Genomic DNA, 19595 nt, shown 5'->3' with positions numbered 1-19595 from the left:
CTCTCAAAGATTGTGAAGGAGTGGAGAAATTATCCTGATTTCTCCTGATTTTGAGAAATTATCCTCTCATTCTTTTGATCATTATTTCAAATGTGTGATTTTTGGTTCCTGACCCATTCATTAGAGGAAGCAGTTCTTGGTCCAATAACCAAGGGTCTCTAGTGCAAAACCAAGGGAGTAGAATAGGTGCAGTGGTGTTATGTATGGTTTGTTAGCTTTTTTGTGATGTTGATTATCTGATAATTATCACATTGCTGTTAGTGGGATTTTGCTGAACACACCTGATTGCCATTTCCTTATATTGCAATAGTGACTGCTTAAAAGTGCTTTGAAATAGCTGGCAATTGTAAAAAATGCTTTATTAAAACAATCTATCTTTCTTCCTTGCTCAATCTTCTATTAGATCTCGTCTTGATTTCAGCTGAAAGGAAAACAGTTCTATTACCTCCAACCTCACTTCATAGCTAAAGATCCTTGTACCCTGATAAGTCTTTTCTGTTCCCACTCCAGAATTTTGACACATTCACTAAAGTGCTGTTTACTGACTTATACATAATTCTCCTGCAAAAGCGTTAGCAGTGATTTGGAAATTTTCATTGTGTGTTCCGCGCCACTCTTTTCAAAGCTAATTTTTCCATATGCTTCCTCAACTATCTTATGAACTTGCTCTGCAACCTTCAAAGATTTGCTCATATGCATTGCTCAGGTACCTCTGTTCTTGCATCTACTCATCTGGCTTCCAGAATAGTAACATTTAGATTAAACTGCCTTCTCATTGTTTTTCCTCCTAGTGCACTTCTCCTCTCACTTATCCACATTGAATTTGGTCTGTCAATTCCATAATGTTCTCCTAAATTCCATAGTGTTCTCCTAAAATCTGCAACTATCTTACTGGCTCTTTACTATGTTGCCAAGTTTTGTATCATCCAGAAACTTCACAATTTTACGCACATTTAGTTCATTAAGAAAGAAAGCAATGGTAAAAGTAAAACTGGAGGGGACAGACACTGTAGTGTAGCGGTAGCATCCCTACCTGTGAGCCAGAACATCCGAGTTCAACTTCCATCTGCCGAGGAACTGTCTCAAAACAAATCCGAACAAGTTGATTAAAAATTATTTTACAGGCCTGGGGGAGAGAGAGTGCGCAGGGCTCTTGTGGTAAAGTGGTAGTGTGCCTCCTCAGGATGTGATGACAATTGAGATGTGCCACAACATAATAAAATAAATGTTTTTCCTTACAACCCAAGGATGCACATCTCTCTCCATTCAGAAAGACAACTGTTCACCACCACGCTCTACCTTCCATTCCTTACTTGATTAAAAATCCATAATTCTGTTTTCACAATATGCTTCTGTTTTCACAATAACTTATGTGGTACTTTATCAAATGCCTTTTGAAAGCATACGTACATGTCCACAGGACTATTTTCATCATTACTTTGCATTGACTGTTCCATACTAACCTAGAACAAGAAGTTATTCTCTCTCTCTCTCTTTCAATCATCGTAAAGTTGTACAACTACAAATTGTATAGAATATTTAACATAATATAGAATAATCTATTAATATACTACTATATGACTTTCAACTTGTCCAGTCATGATCAATTTGTATAAAATTATTTCAAATTGCAGCAACATGATCATCAAATAGTATATACAACTCGATATATATTCATTTTGTCTAAATCATGGAAGAGTTCAGTGTAACAAGAAATTATTCTATTGTTGTTAATGGGTTTTCAAAATTCTGATGGGTTGTTTGCACTTCGTTCCAGAATATATCTGCAACTTTGGAGAATGAAACATATGTAAGTCACAACATGAAGGACAATCCACATATGCATTACTATGCAGGGATCTACGCACTGTCAATGGCAGTAATGCTAATTATAAAGGGAGTCCGTGGTGTTGTATTTGTTAAGGTACAGTAGTACTAAGTTACAACTTTAAGGAGATGTACAGCGCACTGTAATTTTTTAATATTGGTAACTTTCATTCAAGAGTCTTTTCATTCAAGATTGAATACTTAAGGTACAGCCAAAGGTACTGTATAACAAACAGTGAGATTGTCTTTGGATGAAGGTTGCTCTTTTTGGATACTGTTATCATAATCATTTGTGCTATCTTAATTAAGCACCATGCTAATGGAGCCAATAAGAACATTGGTTGCCATTCTTTAATGAATTCCAATTTTGTGTGAATTTTCTGATTAGTGGTGACATAAATTAGTGGTTAGCAAAGTTAGATCTCATGGAATACAGGGAGAACTAGCCATTTGGATATAGAACTGGCTTGAAGGTAGAAGACAGAGGGTGGTGGTGGAGGGTTCCTTGCCAGACTGGAGATCTGTGACCAAGGGTGTGCCACAAGGGTTGGTGCTGGTTGCACTGCTATTCACCGTTTATATAAATGATTTGGATGTGAACATAGGAGGTAGAGTTAGTTAGACAATAGACAATAGGTGCAGGAGTAGGCCATTCTGCCCTTCGAGCCTGCACCACCATTCATTATGATCATGGCTGATCATCCTTAATCAGTATCCTGTTCCTACCTTAACTCCATAACCCTTGATTCCACTATCCTTGAGAGCTCTATCCAACTCTTTCTTAAATGAATCCAGAGACTGGGCCTCCACTGCCCTCTGGGGCAGAGCATTCCACACAGCCACCACTCTCTGGGTGAAGAGGTTTCTCCTCATCTCTGTCCTAAATGGTCTACCCCGTATTTTTAAGCTGTGTCCTCTGGTCGGCACTCATCCATCAGCGGAAACATGTTTCCTGCCTCCAGAGTGTCCAATCCTTTAATAATCTTATATGTCTCAATCCATATCCCCTCTCAGTCTCCTAAACTCAAGGGTGTACAAGCCCAGTCGCTCCAGTCTTTCAGTGTAAGGTAATCCTGCCATTCCAGGAATTGACCTCGTGAACCTACACTGCACTCCCTCAATAGCCAGAATGTCTTTCCTCAAATTTGGAGAGCAGAACTGCACACAATATTCCAGGTGTGGTCTCACCAGGGCCCTGTTCAGCTGCAGAAGAACCTCTTTGCTTCTATACTCAATCCCTCTTGTTATGAAGGCCAGCATGCTGTTAGCCTTCTTCACTACCTGCTGTACCTGCATGCTTAACTTCATTGACTGGTGTACAAGAACACCCAGATCTCTCTGTACTGTCCCTTTATCTAAATTTATTCCACTTAGGTAGTAATCTGCCTTCCTGTTCTTGCCACCAAAGTGGATAACCATACATTTATCCACATTAAACTGCATCTGACCACTCACCTAACTTGTCCAGGTCACCCTGTAATCTCCTAACATGCTCATCACATTTCACCCTGCCACCCAGCTGAGTATCATCAGCAAATTTGCTAATGTTATTACTAATACCATCTTCTATATCATTAACATATATTGTAAAAAGCTGCGGTCCCAGTACTGATCCCTGCGGTACCCCACTGGTCACTGCCTGCCACTCCGAAATGAAGCCGTTTATCACTACTCTTTGTTTCCTATCAGCCAACCAACTTTCAATCCAAGTTAGTACTTTGCCCCCAATACCATGCGCCCTAATTTTACTCACTAACCTCCTGTGTGGGACTTTATCAAAAGCTTTCTGAAAGTCCAGGTACACTACATCTACTGGATCTCCCTCGTCCATCTTCAGAGTTACATCCTCAAAAAATTCCAGAAGATTAGTCAAGCATGATTTCCCCTTCATAAATCCATGCTGACTCTGACCTATCCTGTTACTACTATCCAGATGTGTCGTAATTTCATCCTTTATAATAGACTCCAGCATCTTTCCCACCACTGAGGTCAGACTAACTGGTCTATAATTTCCTGCTTTCTCTGTCCCACCTTTCTTAAAACGTGGTACAACATTAGCCACCCTCCAATCCGCAGGAACTGATCCCGAATCTATCGAACTCTGGAAAATAATCACCAATGCATCCACGATTTCTTGAACCACCTCCTTCAGTACCCTGGGATGTAGACAATCAGACCCCAGGGACTTATCAACCTTCAGACCTAACAGTCTCTCCAACACCAATTCCTGGCAAATATAAATTCTCTTCAGTTCAGGTCCTTCACTCACTGTTACCTCAGAGAGATTGCTTGTGTCTTTCCCAGTGAACACAGATCTGAAGTACCAATTCAATTCTTCTGCCATTTCTTTGTTCCCCGTAATATATTCCCCTGTTTCTGTCTTCAAGGGCCCAATTTTAATCTTAACCATTTTTTTGCCTTTCACATGCCTAAAAAAGCTTTTGCTATCCTCCTTTATATTATTGGCCAGTTTACCTTCGTACCTCATTTTTTCTCTGCGTATTTCCTTCTTAGTAATCCTCTGTTGTTTTTTAAAAGCTTCCCAGTCCTCCGTTTTCCCACTTATCTTTGCTACGTTATACTTTTTCTCTTTTAACTTTATATGTTTCTTAACTTCCCTCGTCAGCCACGGCCACCCATGCCTCCTCCTAGGATCTTTCTTCCTTTTTGGAATGAACTGATCCTGCAACTTCTGCATTATACACAGAAATATCCGCCATTGTTCCTCCACTGTCATCCCTGCTAAGGTATTGCACCATTGAACTTTGGCCAGCTCCTCCCTCATAGTTCCATAGTTCCCTTTATTCAACAGAAATATTGTCACTTTCGATTGTACCCTCTCCCTCTCAAATTGCAGATTGAAGCTTAACCTGAGAAAATTTGCCCCCAATACCATGCGCCCTACTAAGGGAGTCAATTTGTAAGTTTGTAACTTTCTTTGTAAGTTTGCAGATGACACCAAAATTGGAGGTGTAGTGGACAATAAATGTTACCTCAGAGTAGAATGGGATCTTGATCAGATGGGCAAATGGGCTGAGTAGTGGCAGATGGAGTTAGGTAAATGTAAGGTGCTGCATTTTAGAAAGGCAAATCTTAGCAGGACTTATACACTTAATGGTATGGTCCTGTGGAGTGTTGCTGTACAAAAAGACCTTGGAGTGCAGATTCACAGTTCCTTGAAAGTGGAGTCGCAGGTGGATAGGATGATTAAGAAAGCATTTGGTATGCTTTCCTTTATTGGATAGAGCATTGAGGTTAAGAGTTGGGAGTAATGCTGTGGCTATACAGGACATTGGTTAGGCCACGTTTAGAATAATGTGTGTAATTCTGGTCTCCCTCCTATTGGAAGGATCTTGTGAAACTTGAAAGGGTTCAAAAAAGATTGACAAGGATGTTGCCAGGGTTGGAGGATTTATGCTACAGGGAGAGGCTGAATAGGCTGGGGCTGTTTTCCCTGGAGCATAGGAGGCTGAGGGGTGACTTTATAGAGGTTTACAAAATCATGAGGGTCATGGATAGAGTAAATAGACAAGGTCCCTGGGGTGGGTGAGTCCAGAACTAGAGGGCGTATGTTAGGGTGATAGGGAAAAGATGTAAAAGGGACCGAAGGGGCAACCTTTTCATGCAGAAGGTGGTGCGTGTATGGAATGAGCTGCCAGCGGAAGTGGTGGAGTCTGGTGCAATTACAACATTTAAAAGGCATCTGGATGTGTATACAAATAGGAAGGGATTAGAGGGATATGGGTCAAGTGCTGGCAAATGAGACTAGATTAGTTTAGCATATCTGATCGGCATGGACGAGTTGGACCAGAGAGTCTGTTTCTGTGCTATACATCTCTATGACTCTGAGTGTAAATGGTTTCTTAAACTGAGGGGTTATCTAATGGTAAGTCTTTTTCACTGCACCAGACGATTATTACTTTAGTTGTTGTTGCAAATAGTATTTGTATTTTTTATTTTGTTACGTTTGCTACCACCACAATTGATGGAGACACATTCACTGCCTGTGCAGTCACAGTGCAGGTAACATATCTGTTTGTATCAAGGAACAGGATTCAAATGTTTTAAATCAAGTCACCTCCTATAATCAGATATTCATGCAACCCAATTTGAAATGCTTGACTCCTTTGCTACTAGTCCCTTACTGCCTCTCTCCTACTTATTGCCCTGCATCATTGCTGTTTTTAATTCCCATGAGTAAGGATAGGAGGCACTGAAGAGTCAGAAATTGGGTGACCAGTAAGGTAGAAAGCAGTGTAATGCCTGGAGTGCTGAGCAGAGCAGCAAGGAGGGTGGTGAGGCGAGAATGACTGGCACAGCAAGCTGGCAGTGAGGGGAGTGGTGACTGGAATGCCGAATACAAGGGCAAGCATTCTCTAGAGTTCAATCATCAGTGGCACTGCGTATGGGATTGTGGACAGAGTAGGCACCACTATTCATGTCCAAGCACACATTGAAGTTAGAGGTGCAGACTCCTTGTCTCATTGCAGTGGCTGGAGATGGTACTTATATTTTATTTCTTCATTCCTTCTGATTCTTTGTCACATGGAATATTTGAATGGGATATTTTATGTTGATTTTATTAACTTTGTTTGTGTCTAAGTTGGACTTTAGATCTTACTGGTTCACTTATGTCTGGCAGGGACTTCTCTCTCTTTGACAAGATGCTGCATAAGGAGCAGACAAATTACTTTTTTATCATCTTTCCACTAAGAAATAGAAATTCTTGGTTCTAGCTGATTGTTTCCTTGTAATAGGAAAGTAAATGCTTCTTGAATGATGAGAGATTGAGTTGTTCAAATATTTCAGTTAATAATACAAGACTTGACTTTGTTTTCACTATCCTCAACCTCTGCTGTCTTGATGGAATAAAAAGAACAAGCTTATTTGGTGCCATTGGATATTTACAGTTTCCATTATTTATTTGTATCTATACGAACATCATAGTAATGCCTAATTTTGTGAAAGAAATTTATTCTGAGAATCTTAGACCCTTCTTTTAAAACTTTATGTATACCTTCTTTTGGACTTCTGTGGAGTAAAATTTCTTGTTAAAGAACATGTTTCAATTTATATAGAATGCTTTTGTGATTTATAAGCTAAGGTATGGCGGCACGGTGGCTCAGTGGTTAGCACTGCTGCCTCACAGCACCTGAGACCCGGGTTCAATTCCCACCTCAGGCGACTGACTGTGTGGAGTTTGCACATTCTCCCCGTGTCTGCGTGGGTTTCCTCCGGGTGCTCCGGTTTCCTCCCACAGTCCAAAGGTCAGGTGAATTGGCCATGCTAAATTACCTGTAGTGTTAAGTAAGGGGTAAATGTAGGGGTATGGATGGGTTGCGCTTCGGCCGGTCGGTGTGGACTTGTTGGGCCGAAGGGCCTGTTTCCACACTGTAATGTAATCTAATCTAATCTACCTCTTTCAAATTCATCCTGTCAACCAGGCTTTCACCCACAAAATCAAAAAATGAACTTTTGGTTAATTCTGAAGTGTGTGAGCGATATAAGAATGAAATGACACCTCACTAGGTAAAATGTGAAGTCTTTGTTGTGAATATAAATGTTCACTTAAACATATTTTCATCTTGGCACAGATACAAAAGTTGTGACATAATTCCTCATGATTTTGTTTCTGATAGGGAATACTTTGACTCCAGTCAAGATTGGAGTGGTGCTGGAAAAGCACAGCAGGTCAGGCAGCGTTGGAGGAGCAGGAAAATCGACGTTTTGGGCATGAGCCTTCACCATTCCTGACCTGCTGTGCTTTTCCAGCACCACTCTAATCTTGACTGTAATCTCCAGCATCTGCAGTCCTCACTTTTGCCCAATACTTAGACTCCAGATATGAAGAGTACCCAATCAGTTACAAATTCTATCACTTGACAGTTGTTATAAAGTGTATGGACGGTGAGGCTGGAGCATTTTTGTGTTCATTTCTGTGTAAATATACACTGGATTAATATTGTAGATACTCAGGTTATTTTTCCTTTTGGTTAGAATGAGAAAACATTTGATCCATTGAGTATGTCATTGCTTGTTTTTCATATTATGGTTCAATGACCTGTTCTTACAAACTCCACATAGGACTAATTACATTAAAATGAGTGAAAACATATATAATTAACATTGTTATGATTTTTCTAATTCTTTTGAAGGGAACACTTGGAGCCTCATCCAGGCTGCATGATGAACTCTTTCACAAGATCCTCAGGGGTCCCATGAAGTTTTTTGACACCACTCCTTCTGGCCGAATCCTTAATAGATTCTCAAAAGATATGGATGAAGGTACCTTTTGCAGCAGTATGCTGACTAATGCAATCTGAGCAATAAGATGTTAACATTCTCATAGATTCTTGTACATTTCATTTAGTGGTTCTTCTCAAGTTGTATGCCTAAAGGCAGCTCTGGTGCATAGTGCCCAGTGCTCTGATCTTGTCCAGAAATAGGGCAAGGAGGCAGGCTTCAAATCTAATGTGGCCAGATTAGAAATATGAACCCTGTACTTTTGGCACACATCTGATCACACTGGTCATCCGACAAACTTGCACAGCTAGGAATTGAGTTGCTGTGGCAATATGCACTTTTTACATACATACTGGAGCTATGGACAGTGATGGTAGGGACTCCAATTTCTTTCTACCACATAGCTAACCAGGAATCTCTCCTGCTCTTTCCACTGTCATTGGCATATGTTGGAAGGATTTACAAGTTGATGTTCAATTTGTTTGGTCGCATTATAAATGTCTGTCCCTTGGCCATGTCGTCCCGGAGTGGGACTTGAACCCGGATTTTCTGGGTTAGCGATAACAAAACTACCGATGTGCCGCAAGACTACCTTTATCTCTTTTGGCTATTGCACAATATTTTAGTTACCAGGAGGACCCTTTCTCCAGGAAATAAGCAGCTTACCAAAGTATACATTTCCTGAATGTTTTATTTCTCTTATTCTAAAATGCGTTTCTATCCTCTCATTTGCTTAGTGGACACACGGCTACCTTTCCAAGCAGAGATGTTTATTCAGAACATCATCCTGGTGTTTTTCTGCATTGGTGTAGTTGGTTCTGTCTTTCCATGGTTTCTTGTTGCTGTTGGCCCTCTTGTCATTCTGTTCATGATTCTCAACCAAGTATCAAGGTAAGCATGAAAATATTTTTTCTGTGCAGCTGACTTATTAACTGTATAAATTACATTAAAGTATTGGAATTGGAATGTTCACTTGGATTGTCTGTCTAAGCATACATAGACAGTTTTGCAAATAATCATACAGTATCTTAAAGAGATTATTACTGGTACTTGTGCAAGTATTACCGCTTATGGAATATAGATAAGTTAACACTAGACGCCTTCAACTGTTGCACGAAAAGGAGTATATCTAAGACTATGTCATATTTCAGTTTTAAAAACAAAACCAATTTCCAAATAAATTCAGCTGTTGTCTAAGCAGAGATGGGAATTGTGTTGCACAAGTTAAAAGGACCAATAGGCAGGCTAACTTCATGCTTGAGTATTGCGATACATATCTGGAAAAAGAACTGAAGCTGCACATGCGTACAGTGGTGTCTTGAATACTTCATATGTATGCACTATATTCAATTTATTTCCACTCCAAAATTTATTAATACAGTCAAGATAATACTATCTCAGAATTGGTTTAAGAATCTGGTATAGTCTTTGGGATCCTTATCAATATGTCCCATTTTCTGATCCTCTTGACCACCTCTTTGATGCCTATAGTGATGTTCTCCCAGGAGCTACTGTTTTTCGAAATATTTGTGTTGTGAGGGGTATTAGCTGGTCCAGTCTGAAGGCTTGTGTTAATCTCTTGAGGCATTGCTGCCATTGATGTGTTTTCCACACTACCAACTATCCTCATAACCCATTGCCTCTGACTACAGCCAGTCAACCCCAGGCCATGAGGCAGCTCTGACCATGTAATGACAACCATACAGAAGCATTTGCACAGATCCAGCTCCAGCTCCGATCACAGCTCCATTTCCTTTTTTGAGTCCTGTGCTCTTCAACATACTGGAGAATTGCCATTGTTAGACTAGATTAAGATTTAGTTCCTTTGGTCCCAATCAAGTCTTTTGGCTATTGTGCAATATTTGAGTTAGCAAGAGGATCCCTTCTCCAGAAAATAAACAACTTCCCAAAGTATGCGTTTCCTGAATTTTGTTTTGTTTCTCTAGTTCTAAAATTGTTAGAATGAAAGCAAGCCTCTTCTATTAAGCCTGGTCCGTTACAATGCTGGTCACTCCAGTCCAAGTATTATCCTACTACTTGGTAATCCTTCTTAAGTATATTCAACACTTGTTTCTGGCCAGCCTCATCTTCCACCTCCATCTAGTGGTGTCCGCTAGCTTTGACAGTGTATGTGCCCAGGAGACAAAGGATGTGCCCTTCCAGCAACACTCATTTTTCTGTCACCAATGTCCAACAAGTACCTCTGATCAGTCCTCTGCAGTAATTCATTGTTGGTAATGTTGTCTCTCTAAGTGATGTTCAGGATCTTGTACAGGCAGTGCTGGTAAAAGACTTCCAACCTGCATGGCACCTTTGCTGTTCTTTTCTATTTCTCTGGTTTAAATTAAGATTGTTAGCACTTAGGATCTGTGGAGCCACAGCTTCATGACCATATTGATTGTGTTGAATACCCACACCATTAATACCCACTCAAAGCAGACATTGATCTCGAAACTCCTCGCCATGAGATGTTCCCTAGCTAGGAATCAATGTCTGTGGTGTTATGCTGTTTAATGTTAATGGAGATGGGGACCTTGTTGCTGTCCAATCATCATTGTCTTGGTCTTCTCTCAGCTGATACATGGACCAGCCTTGGCATTGCTACTCTCAGATCTATTTGGACTAAGTGCACGATTTTTTGGCTGGGAGGATGTATTATCTCCTAAAACTAGTTAAACTAATGGGGTCAATATCTTCCTTTGATAATGGTGAACAAGTCTGTGGTGCTTGTACACCTCTTGATGATGCAGCTGAAATCATAGTCTAAGTATTTGAGGATTTTTGTGAATTGCTGTGGGATACTGTACTTTCTTGCAATGTACCAGAGTGACTACTGATGAATATAATTGAAAACCGCCTTGAATTCCGTGAAGTTGACAAAAAATGGCTTCTGCTGTCTAATGCTCCTGAGCAGGAAAATCTGTTAACAGCATAATATGCCCCGCAGAAACTTGCCTGTTCATCATGAAAGGTACTTTATTTCTGCTTTGAATTTATTGAGGCTCACCATTCTGAAGATCTCGCAGATACATGATATTGTTTTGCTCCTCCAGAGAGGAATGTGAAAGTTTATCAATGAAAAAAGCTATCAAAAATAAGAGACCAGATACAAAACATTGAGCAGTGACTGATGTTTTTCAAGATATGAAAAAAAAGTCCACCATTCAATTTAATTTCCACCTAACTGTTCCTATCCTGTCCTGTTCTGTGGTTTATCTTTCGCCTGTGACATCTCTGATAGAAGAATCTAATTGAAGCATGATAAGTTTATTCATGCCTTGTTATATCTAAGTATCTCATCACCTCTAATTCCTGACTTGTCTTTCATTCTCTGTGAACAATATTAGGAGATCAACCTGTATAAAAATAAATATCACATTGTCCAATCAACATTGTTTAAATCCACCATATATGTAATTTAAGTACATAAAATTGCATCTGTCTTAGTCTTCTGTTTGTGCCACTTGACATTGTATTATTTTAACACATTTTTTGAATGTGTTCTTTCCATTACAAATCTCATTTTCAACATTTATAATAGAAACCTCTGTATAAATTCAGCACATGATTTTGAGTGCACTTCTTACAGACTATGTTATAAAAATGAATTTATGTTTGGAAATCATTCCCTGACAGAAGTAATAGTTGTAAAGTCCTTGTTTTAGATCTGTTAGATGGAAGAATTTGCATACAAAACATATAGAAATGCAAAGATGCAGGAGATCTTGCATTATAGTTGCCGAACTCGACCTATATAGCCAACTTTTGATTTATCCAATTGACGATAGTACACAATTCTACTCCTAAGTTAAACGTTATTATGTTATACATCTTCCATGGTCTTAATTCTTCGATTAGGTTTCATTAATTTAGCAATCCAAAGATTCACTGTCACATAGAAATAGGGATAGAGCATTTGGCACTTCGAACCTGTTCCACCATTCATGAGATTCTAGCTGATCTGCAGGCTAATGCCACATACTTGCACCATAACCCTTACTACCTTTTGGGTGACAAAAAAAAAATCAGTCGGTCTGAGATTTAAAATTTACAATTCATCAAATGTTATGCTTTGCAGAAGAGGGTAAAAAAACCTCTGCCAAATATTTCCTAATTTCACCGCTGAAAGGTCTTGATTTAACTTGTGGACTGTGGCCCTCATGCTAGAACCCAACCAGCAGAATAGTTTTTCTCCATCTATTCCTGTTGTTCTCTTGAAGATCATGAAAACTTTGGTCAAGTAACTCCTTAACCATCTAAATTGCAGGCAATACAACCATAGTTTTGTTTTACTGTTTAAACCTTGGAATTTTCAAATCATTCTGGCTACTCTGTGTTGCAGTGTATCCAAGGCTAGTACACCCTTCCTAAGATGTATGTTCAGAACTGTTCACAGTACTCTGATTTTGATTTAACCAAGGCTTAATATAATTGAATTATTTACTTCTATCCTCCTTGTATTCTTGATATTTAAATATTAAGGGCAGAACACCATTCTCTTTTTGATTATTTTCTGTACCTGAGCAATGACTATAACATTTTAAAGATCTTTTAGTTCGATTCTCAAATTTCTTTGAACCTTCACAGTTTTTAAGTTTTCACCATCTAGAAGTACTCTGTTCTATCCTGTTTAGTCTGAATTCAATAATCTCACATTTGCCTTCTTTAAAATCCATTTGCTCTTTTTTGTCCATGCATGCAATCTATAAATAACTTTTTGTAATTTTACTGTTCTAGCTATACTCCTTATAATGCCACCTTTGTGTCATCAGCAAATTTGGATGTGTGACTCACTGTCATGACACACTTGGGAAAGTGCACTGATACTTTAACTTCATTATTCCCAAGGTAATCGTAAAAGTTACAGATTTAATCGAATAACTCCAAGTCTCCAATTTATCTATTCAATGGACTCCAGTCAACAGAAAACACTGACTAGGTTTCTATGTTTGAACTATAGTTTATTACAATAAATCAATTCTCACTACAAGAAAACAAAAATTATAAATTCTCAACATATAACTCTATAAAGCCTTGTACACAGCCATGCAGACAGATACCGAACAAATAAATCTGGATGTTAGCTGTGGAGAGAAAATTATTGGGAAACAGCATCAATCCACAGAATTTAGTGGGGTGTCCCTTTTATTTCCTCCTGATCTCTGATCTTCTCTCTCTTTATTTCCAATACCTTTCAGTTCTTGCAGAAAACAGAGTGTTTGCCACATTAATTGTTCAGTCTTCTAATCATTATGTAAAGGCAACAGTTTACAGCAGATGGCAGGAGAAAATAGCAGTCTCAGTTCTTGGTTATGTCACTGTAGAGAGACTCTTTTTTCTTAGTCTGAAGGTTTCTGCCTCTGTATAGTTCAGACATAGGCTGCTTATGAACCAGAAGCCTAGAGTTATGATCATACTGATACCTCCTGGCCTTCCCAACTGGTCTTGTTTGCAGAAGCCAATGAGTAGTCTACCTTGAGGCAAAGTTTGCTCTGCACACACCCCCAAAATATTGTTGTGTCTCAAACATCTATTCCCCACTGCTTGAACAAAGCATCAATGTAAACATAACTCTCAATGTTTTCCAGTAACTTAGTTTTTAAGTGTACCAACTCTTTCATTGTCCTTCGTTTAAAGTAGTACTTTTACCATTTTGATCCCTAATCCAAAACAAAGAAAAATATAAAAGATGTGGTCTTTATGTTCACATATCCCAACTAAGTTGATCAAAAATACAGTGCATAGTTGAGACTCACCACTTATCCTTCCTGCACATTACTTATCATATACTGCCAGTTCGAATGCCTGTCCAGCATTCCTCTTTCCTGTCTTCTGGTTCTTGCCTAATTTTCTAACCAAGTTAATACTTTGCCTTCCGTTCCTTGGGCATCAACTTTAGCAAAGTCATGAGGGATTTTACCAAATACTGTATGGACATCCATAGAAATAACATGCTTAGTCGTTTGCCTGTGCATCACTTTAGCCCCCTTCTCCAGGTTTGCAGGGATAATGAACCCTTTTCAAGTCCAATAAAAATCCAAAGAACTGCAGGTGCTGAAAATCAGAAACAGAAACAAATTGCTGGAAAAACTCCGCAGATCTGGCAGCATCTGTGAGATAAAGCAGAGTTAACGTTTTGGGTTCTAATTCTGAAGAAGGGTCACTGGACCCAAAATGTTATCTCTGCTTTGTCTCCACAGATGTTGCCAGACGTGCTGAGTTTTTTCAGCCATTTCTGCCTTTACAAATCCATACTGGCGCTCCCGGTCAGATCAAATCTTTAGTCATCTCCTCAATTATAAGCTCAACCTCAAGGGAAGGTGCCATAGGATGAAAGGCTTCAAGCAGTCATAGAACACAAGATAAACTTTCTTCTTCTACCATGTCAAATTAGACGGTCAGAGCTTTTAAACAGTCCAAAGCCACTTTGTATGTAGACAAATATTAACCGTATGATTGGACTGTCTTGTTGACATTCTCCAGGCGATAGCTGTTTCTGCACATGTCTGAGGTTGCTTTTAAACCACAAAATAGGGTCTTTAATTTTACAAAAAGAAGATTCTAAATAAGATTTCAAGATTTTATCTTGCATGGCTTCTTTTAGCAAGACAAAACTATTGCATTCAAGTCCTGTAAGTGACATGTGATGGACCATTTCAAAGTCAAAGGTATCACAGAATCTGCAAGTATATTGTTTTGTGGTTGTGTATATTGGCTCAAATTCCTATGAACTTAAAATTTTAGCTGAATTTTGTTGTCATTTACTTATTTCTGAGAGTTTTCATGCAAAAAAACTGCAAAATTACATATTTCAACACACATTAAATATCATTTTAACTGCCTTTTGTCTTCAGTGTCTTCATTAAAATTTTCAGTTGAAGGCTTCTCCTTTGTTGACTTGGAGGGAGCAAAAAGTATAGCTGATGGAGTTTCTCTGTGGGATGTGAGCATTGTCAGTCAGGGCAACTTTTATTGCCCATCCCAAATTACCTTGGAGAAAGTAGTAGTGAGTTGCCTTCTTAAACTGCTGCAGTCCTTTGGGTGTAGGGACAGGTTTAGGAAGGAATTTCTAGATTTTGACCCAGTGACTGAGATGAAATAGCAATATACTTCCAGGTCAGGATGACACATGGCTTGTAGAGGTACTTGCAGGTGGTGGTGTTCCTATGCTCCTGCAAAACTTGCCCTTCTAAGTGATAGAGGTTATGGATTTACAAGATGCTATCAAAGCAGCCCTGATGAGTTACTGTTGTCCGTCGCATTGCAGCTACTGTCTCTTGTAGATGAAAAGAATGAATGTTCAAGGTGTTAGAATGGGTCTCAATCAAGCAGGCTGCTTTGTCCTGGATACTGCCAAGCTTCTTGAGTATTGTTGGAGCTGCACTCATCCAGACAAATGGAGAATATTCCATCTCACTCCTGACATGTGTACCTTAATGGTAGACAGGCATTGTGGAGACAGGAGTTACACAGTGCAGACGTCCTAGTATATAAAACCTGCTTTTCTAGTCTTATATTTATATGTCTGGTCCGATTCAGTTTCTGGTAAATGCCCAGGATGTTCATTGTATAGGATTTAGCAGTGGCAAGGCCATTGAATGTCAAGGGGTGATGGTTAGATTCTGTCTTGTTGGAGATGGCATAGCCAGGCACTGGTGTTAGAAAGATTCAGCACAAGGCAATTCGGAATATTTTCTTCATGAGAGTTTATAAACTCTGGAGGAGAAATGTGTGTCTACAATGTCAAAAGATAGTGAACAGGTACAAAATATGATCAAAAACAAATGGAACTCTAATCTTCATCAGTGGGGTTAAAATATAAAAGGGAGGAAGTGATGTTCAGGTTGCAAAGAAACTGCATTTGACCTGATTAGAATAAAAAAACAAAGAACTGTGGATGTTGGAAATCTGAAACAGTAAACAGAAAAAGATCTGTGGAAAGAAAATAAGACTCAATTTTTCAGGTTCAATGACCCTTCTTCAGAACCCTTCAGTACAATCTGTTCTGTTAGAGACATAACATGTTAGGAAGGATATATTCGATTTGAAGTACCATGCACTTTCACCAGATTAATACCAGATATTTTTAGATTAATTCATAAAGACATTCTGCATCAGCAAACTCATTTTCCCTCAAATTCCCTCAAAGGTTGAGATATGAAATCTAAATAAGTGATTCAATAAGGCAAATATAGATTTTTTTTAAAATCATTCACGGGGTGTGGGAGTCACTGGCTGGCCAGTGTTTATTGCCAATCCTTTGTTCAGAGGTGGTAGTGAGGTGCCATTTTGAACTGTTTCAGCCCATTTTGTATAGATAAACCCACAATGCCATTAGGTAGGGAGTTCTAGGATGTTGAACCAGTGACACTGAAGGAATGGTAACATATTTCCAAGTCAGGGTGGTGAGTGGCTTGTGACGGGAGGGGCGGTGACAGGTGGTGGTGTTTTCAAGTATCTGCAACTCTGTACCTATTGTTGCTCCATATACCTCTAGATGAAAGTGGTTGTGGGTTTAAAAGATTTTCCCAGTTTTGTTTACTCACTATAGAAATTAGTACAACTTGAAATTAGATCTAAACCATTTAGGAATTAAATTTGAAAAGCTCTTCTGCGTAAAGGTTGGAAAAAATTTGAAACAGTTTTCACAGAAAGGTTGTTGATGTTAATGAACTGTAATTTTCAGGATTGAATTCAGTAAATTCCCCCCCCCCACACCTCCATTCCTGGTGTGCCACCCCCATTCCTGGTGGTCACAAATATTAAAGACTTTATAAAAGTGCACAAAATTCCCCAAATTACCCTTTAGACTTAGTTTCTTCTTGATTTTCCTTCTCCAGGTACTTTAATTTGCTTGCAAGAGGCACAGAATGATTGGTTCACACTTACAAAGTCTCTATCTTATTGGTTAAAAGCCACACCTTCAGCAACTGATGAGGGGAAATTAGCTGGCTTTTTTAGGCTTAAGGTGTCTTCTACTGTAAAGGAATGGACAGCGTTTTCCTTTCCAGGGATCTGATAGCTTTTGACCAAACATTCACACAGACAAGCTGTTCAGTTACCTGGGAGGCAATTACATAGTTGTTGGTTGCTTTTAAAAATCGCAGCAATCCCTTCACCAATCCTTGCTTTTCAAATCACTCCTTTCCCATTTCAGTCCATAATGGAAAATACAGAGAAATAAAAAGATATGATCTTTACAATTCTGAGATATATGGAGCAACAACAGGTAAAATAAATTGAAAGGTGGCTAAGCCATTATCTAATTAAATGGAGTAATGAATAAGAATAGATGGCATACCCTCAGAAGAAGAACTGATGACAACACAATACATCAGGTGGATCAAGAGAAATAACTGACTGTGGAGCTAACTGATCTACTAATTTCCTATGTTGTTTATATCACACACATCTGAATGATTCTAATTATGAACAGAAAAATTAAATAGATAGTTGTCTTTCCCTTCTTAAAAAAAGAATTTTGAAAACAAATGTCTTCTGAGCAAAACAGACCTGATGTTGGGAATGTTATTGAGGAAAGATGACAGCAAGCAAGGTACAATGAAACAGTTTGATATGTGTTTGAAAAGAGATAACTGGGAGGGAGAAGTAGGAAGGAGAAGGGTGCACTAAATGGATGTTGGCTGTACTGAGCAGACTAGTCCAAGTCAGCCTCTGTAAGATATTGTAATGAATTACTTCAGAGAGCATAATTATCGAAGCTTGGAAACAGATTATGCAATAGCTTGGCAGCTTCTTTTTTCTTGTGTGTTATAATAGATATTTACATATTCTATAACTGTACCCAACTTGGTTTTTTCCTTCCGAGCACATTTTTGCCCATCTTCAAGGATCTTCTGATTATTTTCAGTATTTTATTGAGATCGGATCAAAGTCACAAAATACATTCATTGCAACTTGGCAAACAATGTTAAATCATAATAAAAAGAGAAAATGCTGGAGTAACTCAGCATGTTTGGCAGCATCTGTGGAGAGAAAATCATATTTAACATTTTGAATCCAACATGACTTCTTCAGAACTCACAGTTGAAACATTAATTTTATTTTCCTCTTTATTATTATTCATTTTTAGGATGTGGATGTCACTGGCTGGTCAGCATTTGTTGCCTAGTTGCAATAAATGGCAGTGGCAAACTGTCTTCTTGAATTGCTGCAGTCCCCTTGCTATGGGTTAACCCACAATGCCATTAGATGGAATTCGAGCTCTCCACAGATCTGCTGAGTTCCTCCAGCATTTTTTCTTTTCATTTCAGACTTCCAGCATCAGCAGTAATTGGCTTTTATTTTAGGTTATAATACTTCAGTTGAATAATTTTCCATTTTATAATGGGATATAAATTCCTGCATTCAATGTTTATTAAGGAAATTATTTTTCCCATTTCAAATGTGAGTAAATTTATAAAATTTGAGTGAAGTGGAGAGGTCTACACTTACTGAGTAAAGAACAACTAGAGAGGAAGTTGAAGAATTTTGCATTTTCCCTGCGGTGCACTCAATGTGTAGTCAAGCAGCCTTTGCTGATTCATTTTTTTTTACCAGACCACACCATGGCATTCATCATATGCCAAGACCTCTGGTCTGAAAGGAATAGAGAAAAAAAAAAGTGATTTTCAAAAAGAGTTGAGAGGACAAAAACGGAAATGAAATGGGGAGAAGAAAGTGATTGGAAGACAGATTCTTGAGGCCATATTTTCCAACGTAACTTCACAGCATTACAGATGATTGACTATATATATCAAAATGTTATGAAGGCACAATTCCTTATCTTTGATTATGAATTTTCACGTTAACCTTTACGTTAGAAACTGCTTTTGTGTAATCATTTCTCTGAACTTTCCAGCCAATGGAAATGTTACAACAACACCACATACAGGAAGGTGGGTGAAATTACAGCATGACCAGATTACATAGGCAGTTGGTTAAAATCTGAAATTGTACCAATTTTTCCCTTCAACAATGTGTTTACTGGAATAATACTTTTAAGATCCATTTTAAATTGAGATGAATGATGGAATATATTATTTCAAAATGGAGCCTTTAATTTTATTTCATTTGAAAACTATGCATAGTCTTGATTGATTACATGTAATACCATCTCTGCAGGATATTTATTAGAGAGCTGAAACGTTTGGACAATATCACTCAGTCTCCTTTTCTGTCACATATCACATCCAGTATCCAGGGACTAACTACAATCCATGCTTACAACAAAACTGGAGAGTACCGACGCAGGTTAGTACTATACACTAAAACAGTTGGATGTGAAAAGGAAATAGTCCATTGTCCAGTAGAAAAATTTGCAATGTGTTACCCATTATTGCAAATTTCTGTTGCACCTTATCTTTAAGTATTATATAGATAACAAATCCAACAAGTTCCTTTGCAGCAGAAAATAATTTCTAATTGAACTCAAGACTTTTGCTAAAAAAGCTAAGTTTAACAAAATAGATTTCACCATAAATGAATCTGAAATCTTGCTACAAATCTGAAGAAGACACACCAGC

At 38.5% G+C, this 19595-nt stretch overlaps 1 protein-coding gene across 5 annotated transcripts in view; it reads left to right on the top strand.

Moving 5' to 3' along the window:
* abcc5 (ATP binding cassette subfamily C member 5) overlaps positions 1-19595 on the top strand; it is a 140009-nt gene that overhangs the window by 87304 nt on the left and 33110 nt on the right. For all 5 annotated transcript variants that reach the window (XM_043702368.2, XM_043702371.2, XM_043702370.2 and 2 more), the window contains 4 exons: positions 1778-1924; positions 7983-8112; positions 8808-8961; positions 19195-19323. In XM_043702368.2, coding sequence (XP_043558303.2) covers positions 1778-1924; positions 7983-8112; positions 8808-8961; positions 19195-19323 — 560 coding nt within the window. The remainder of the gene's footprint in view (positions 1-1777; positions 1925-7982; positions 8113-8807; positions 8962-19194; positions 19324-19595) is intronic.

Source organism: Chiloscyllium plagiosum, unplaced genomic scaffold, assembly GCF_037043375.1.
Source record: "Chiloscyllium plagiosum isolate Xiang-an unplaced genomic scaffold, Cpla_swu_hap1 HiC_scaffold_13, whole genome shotgun sequence".
In the NCBI taxonomy this organism is placed as follows: domain Eukaryota; kingdom Metazoa; phylum Chordata; class Chondrichthyes; order Orectolobiformes; family Hemiscylliidae; genus Chiloscyllium; species Chiloscyllium plagiosum.
The sequence above is the reverse complement of the archived record's forward strand: the minus strand, read 5'-3'. Positions and strand labels throughout refer to the sequence as shown.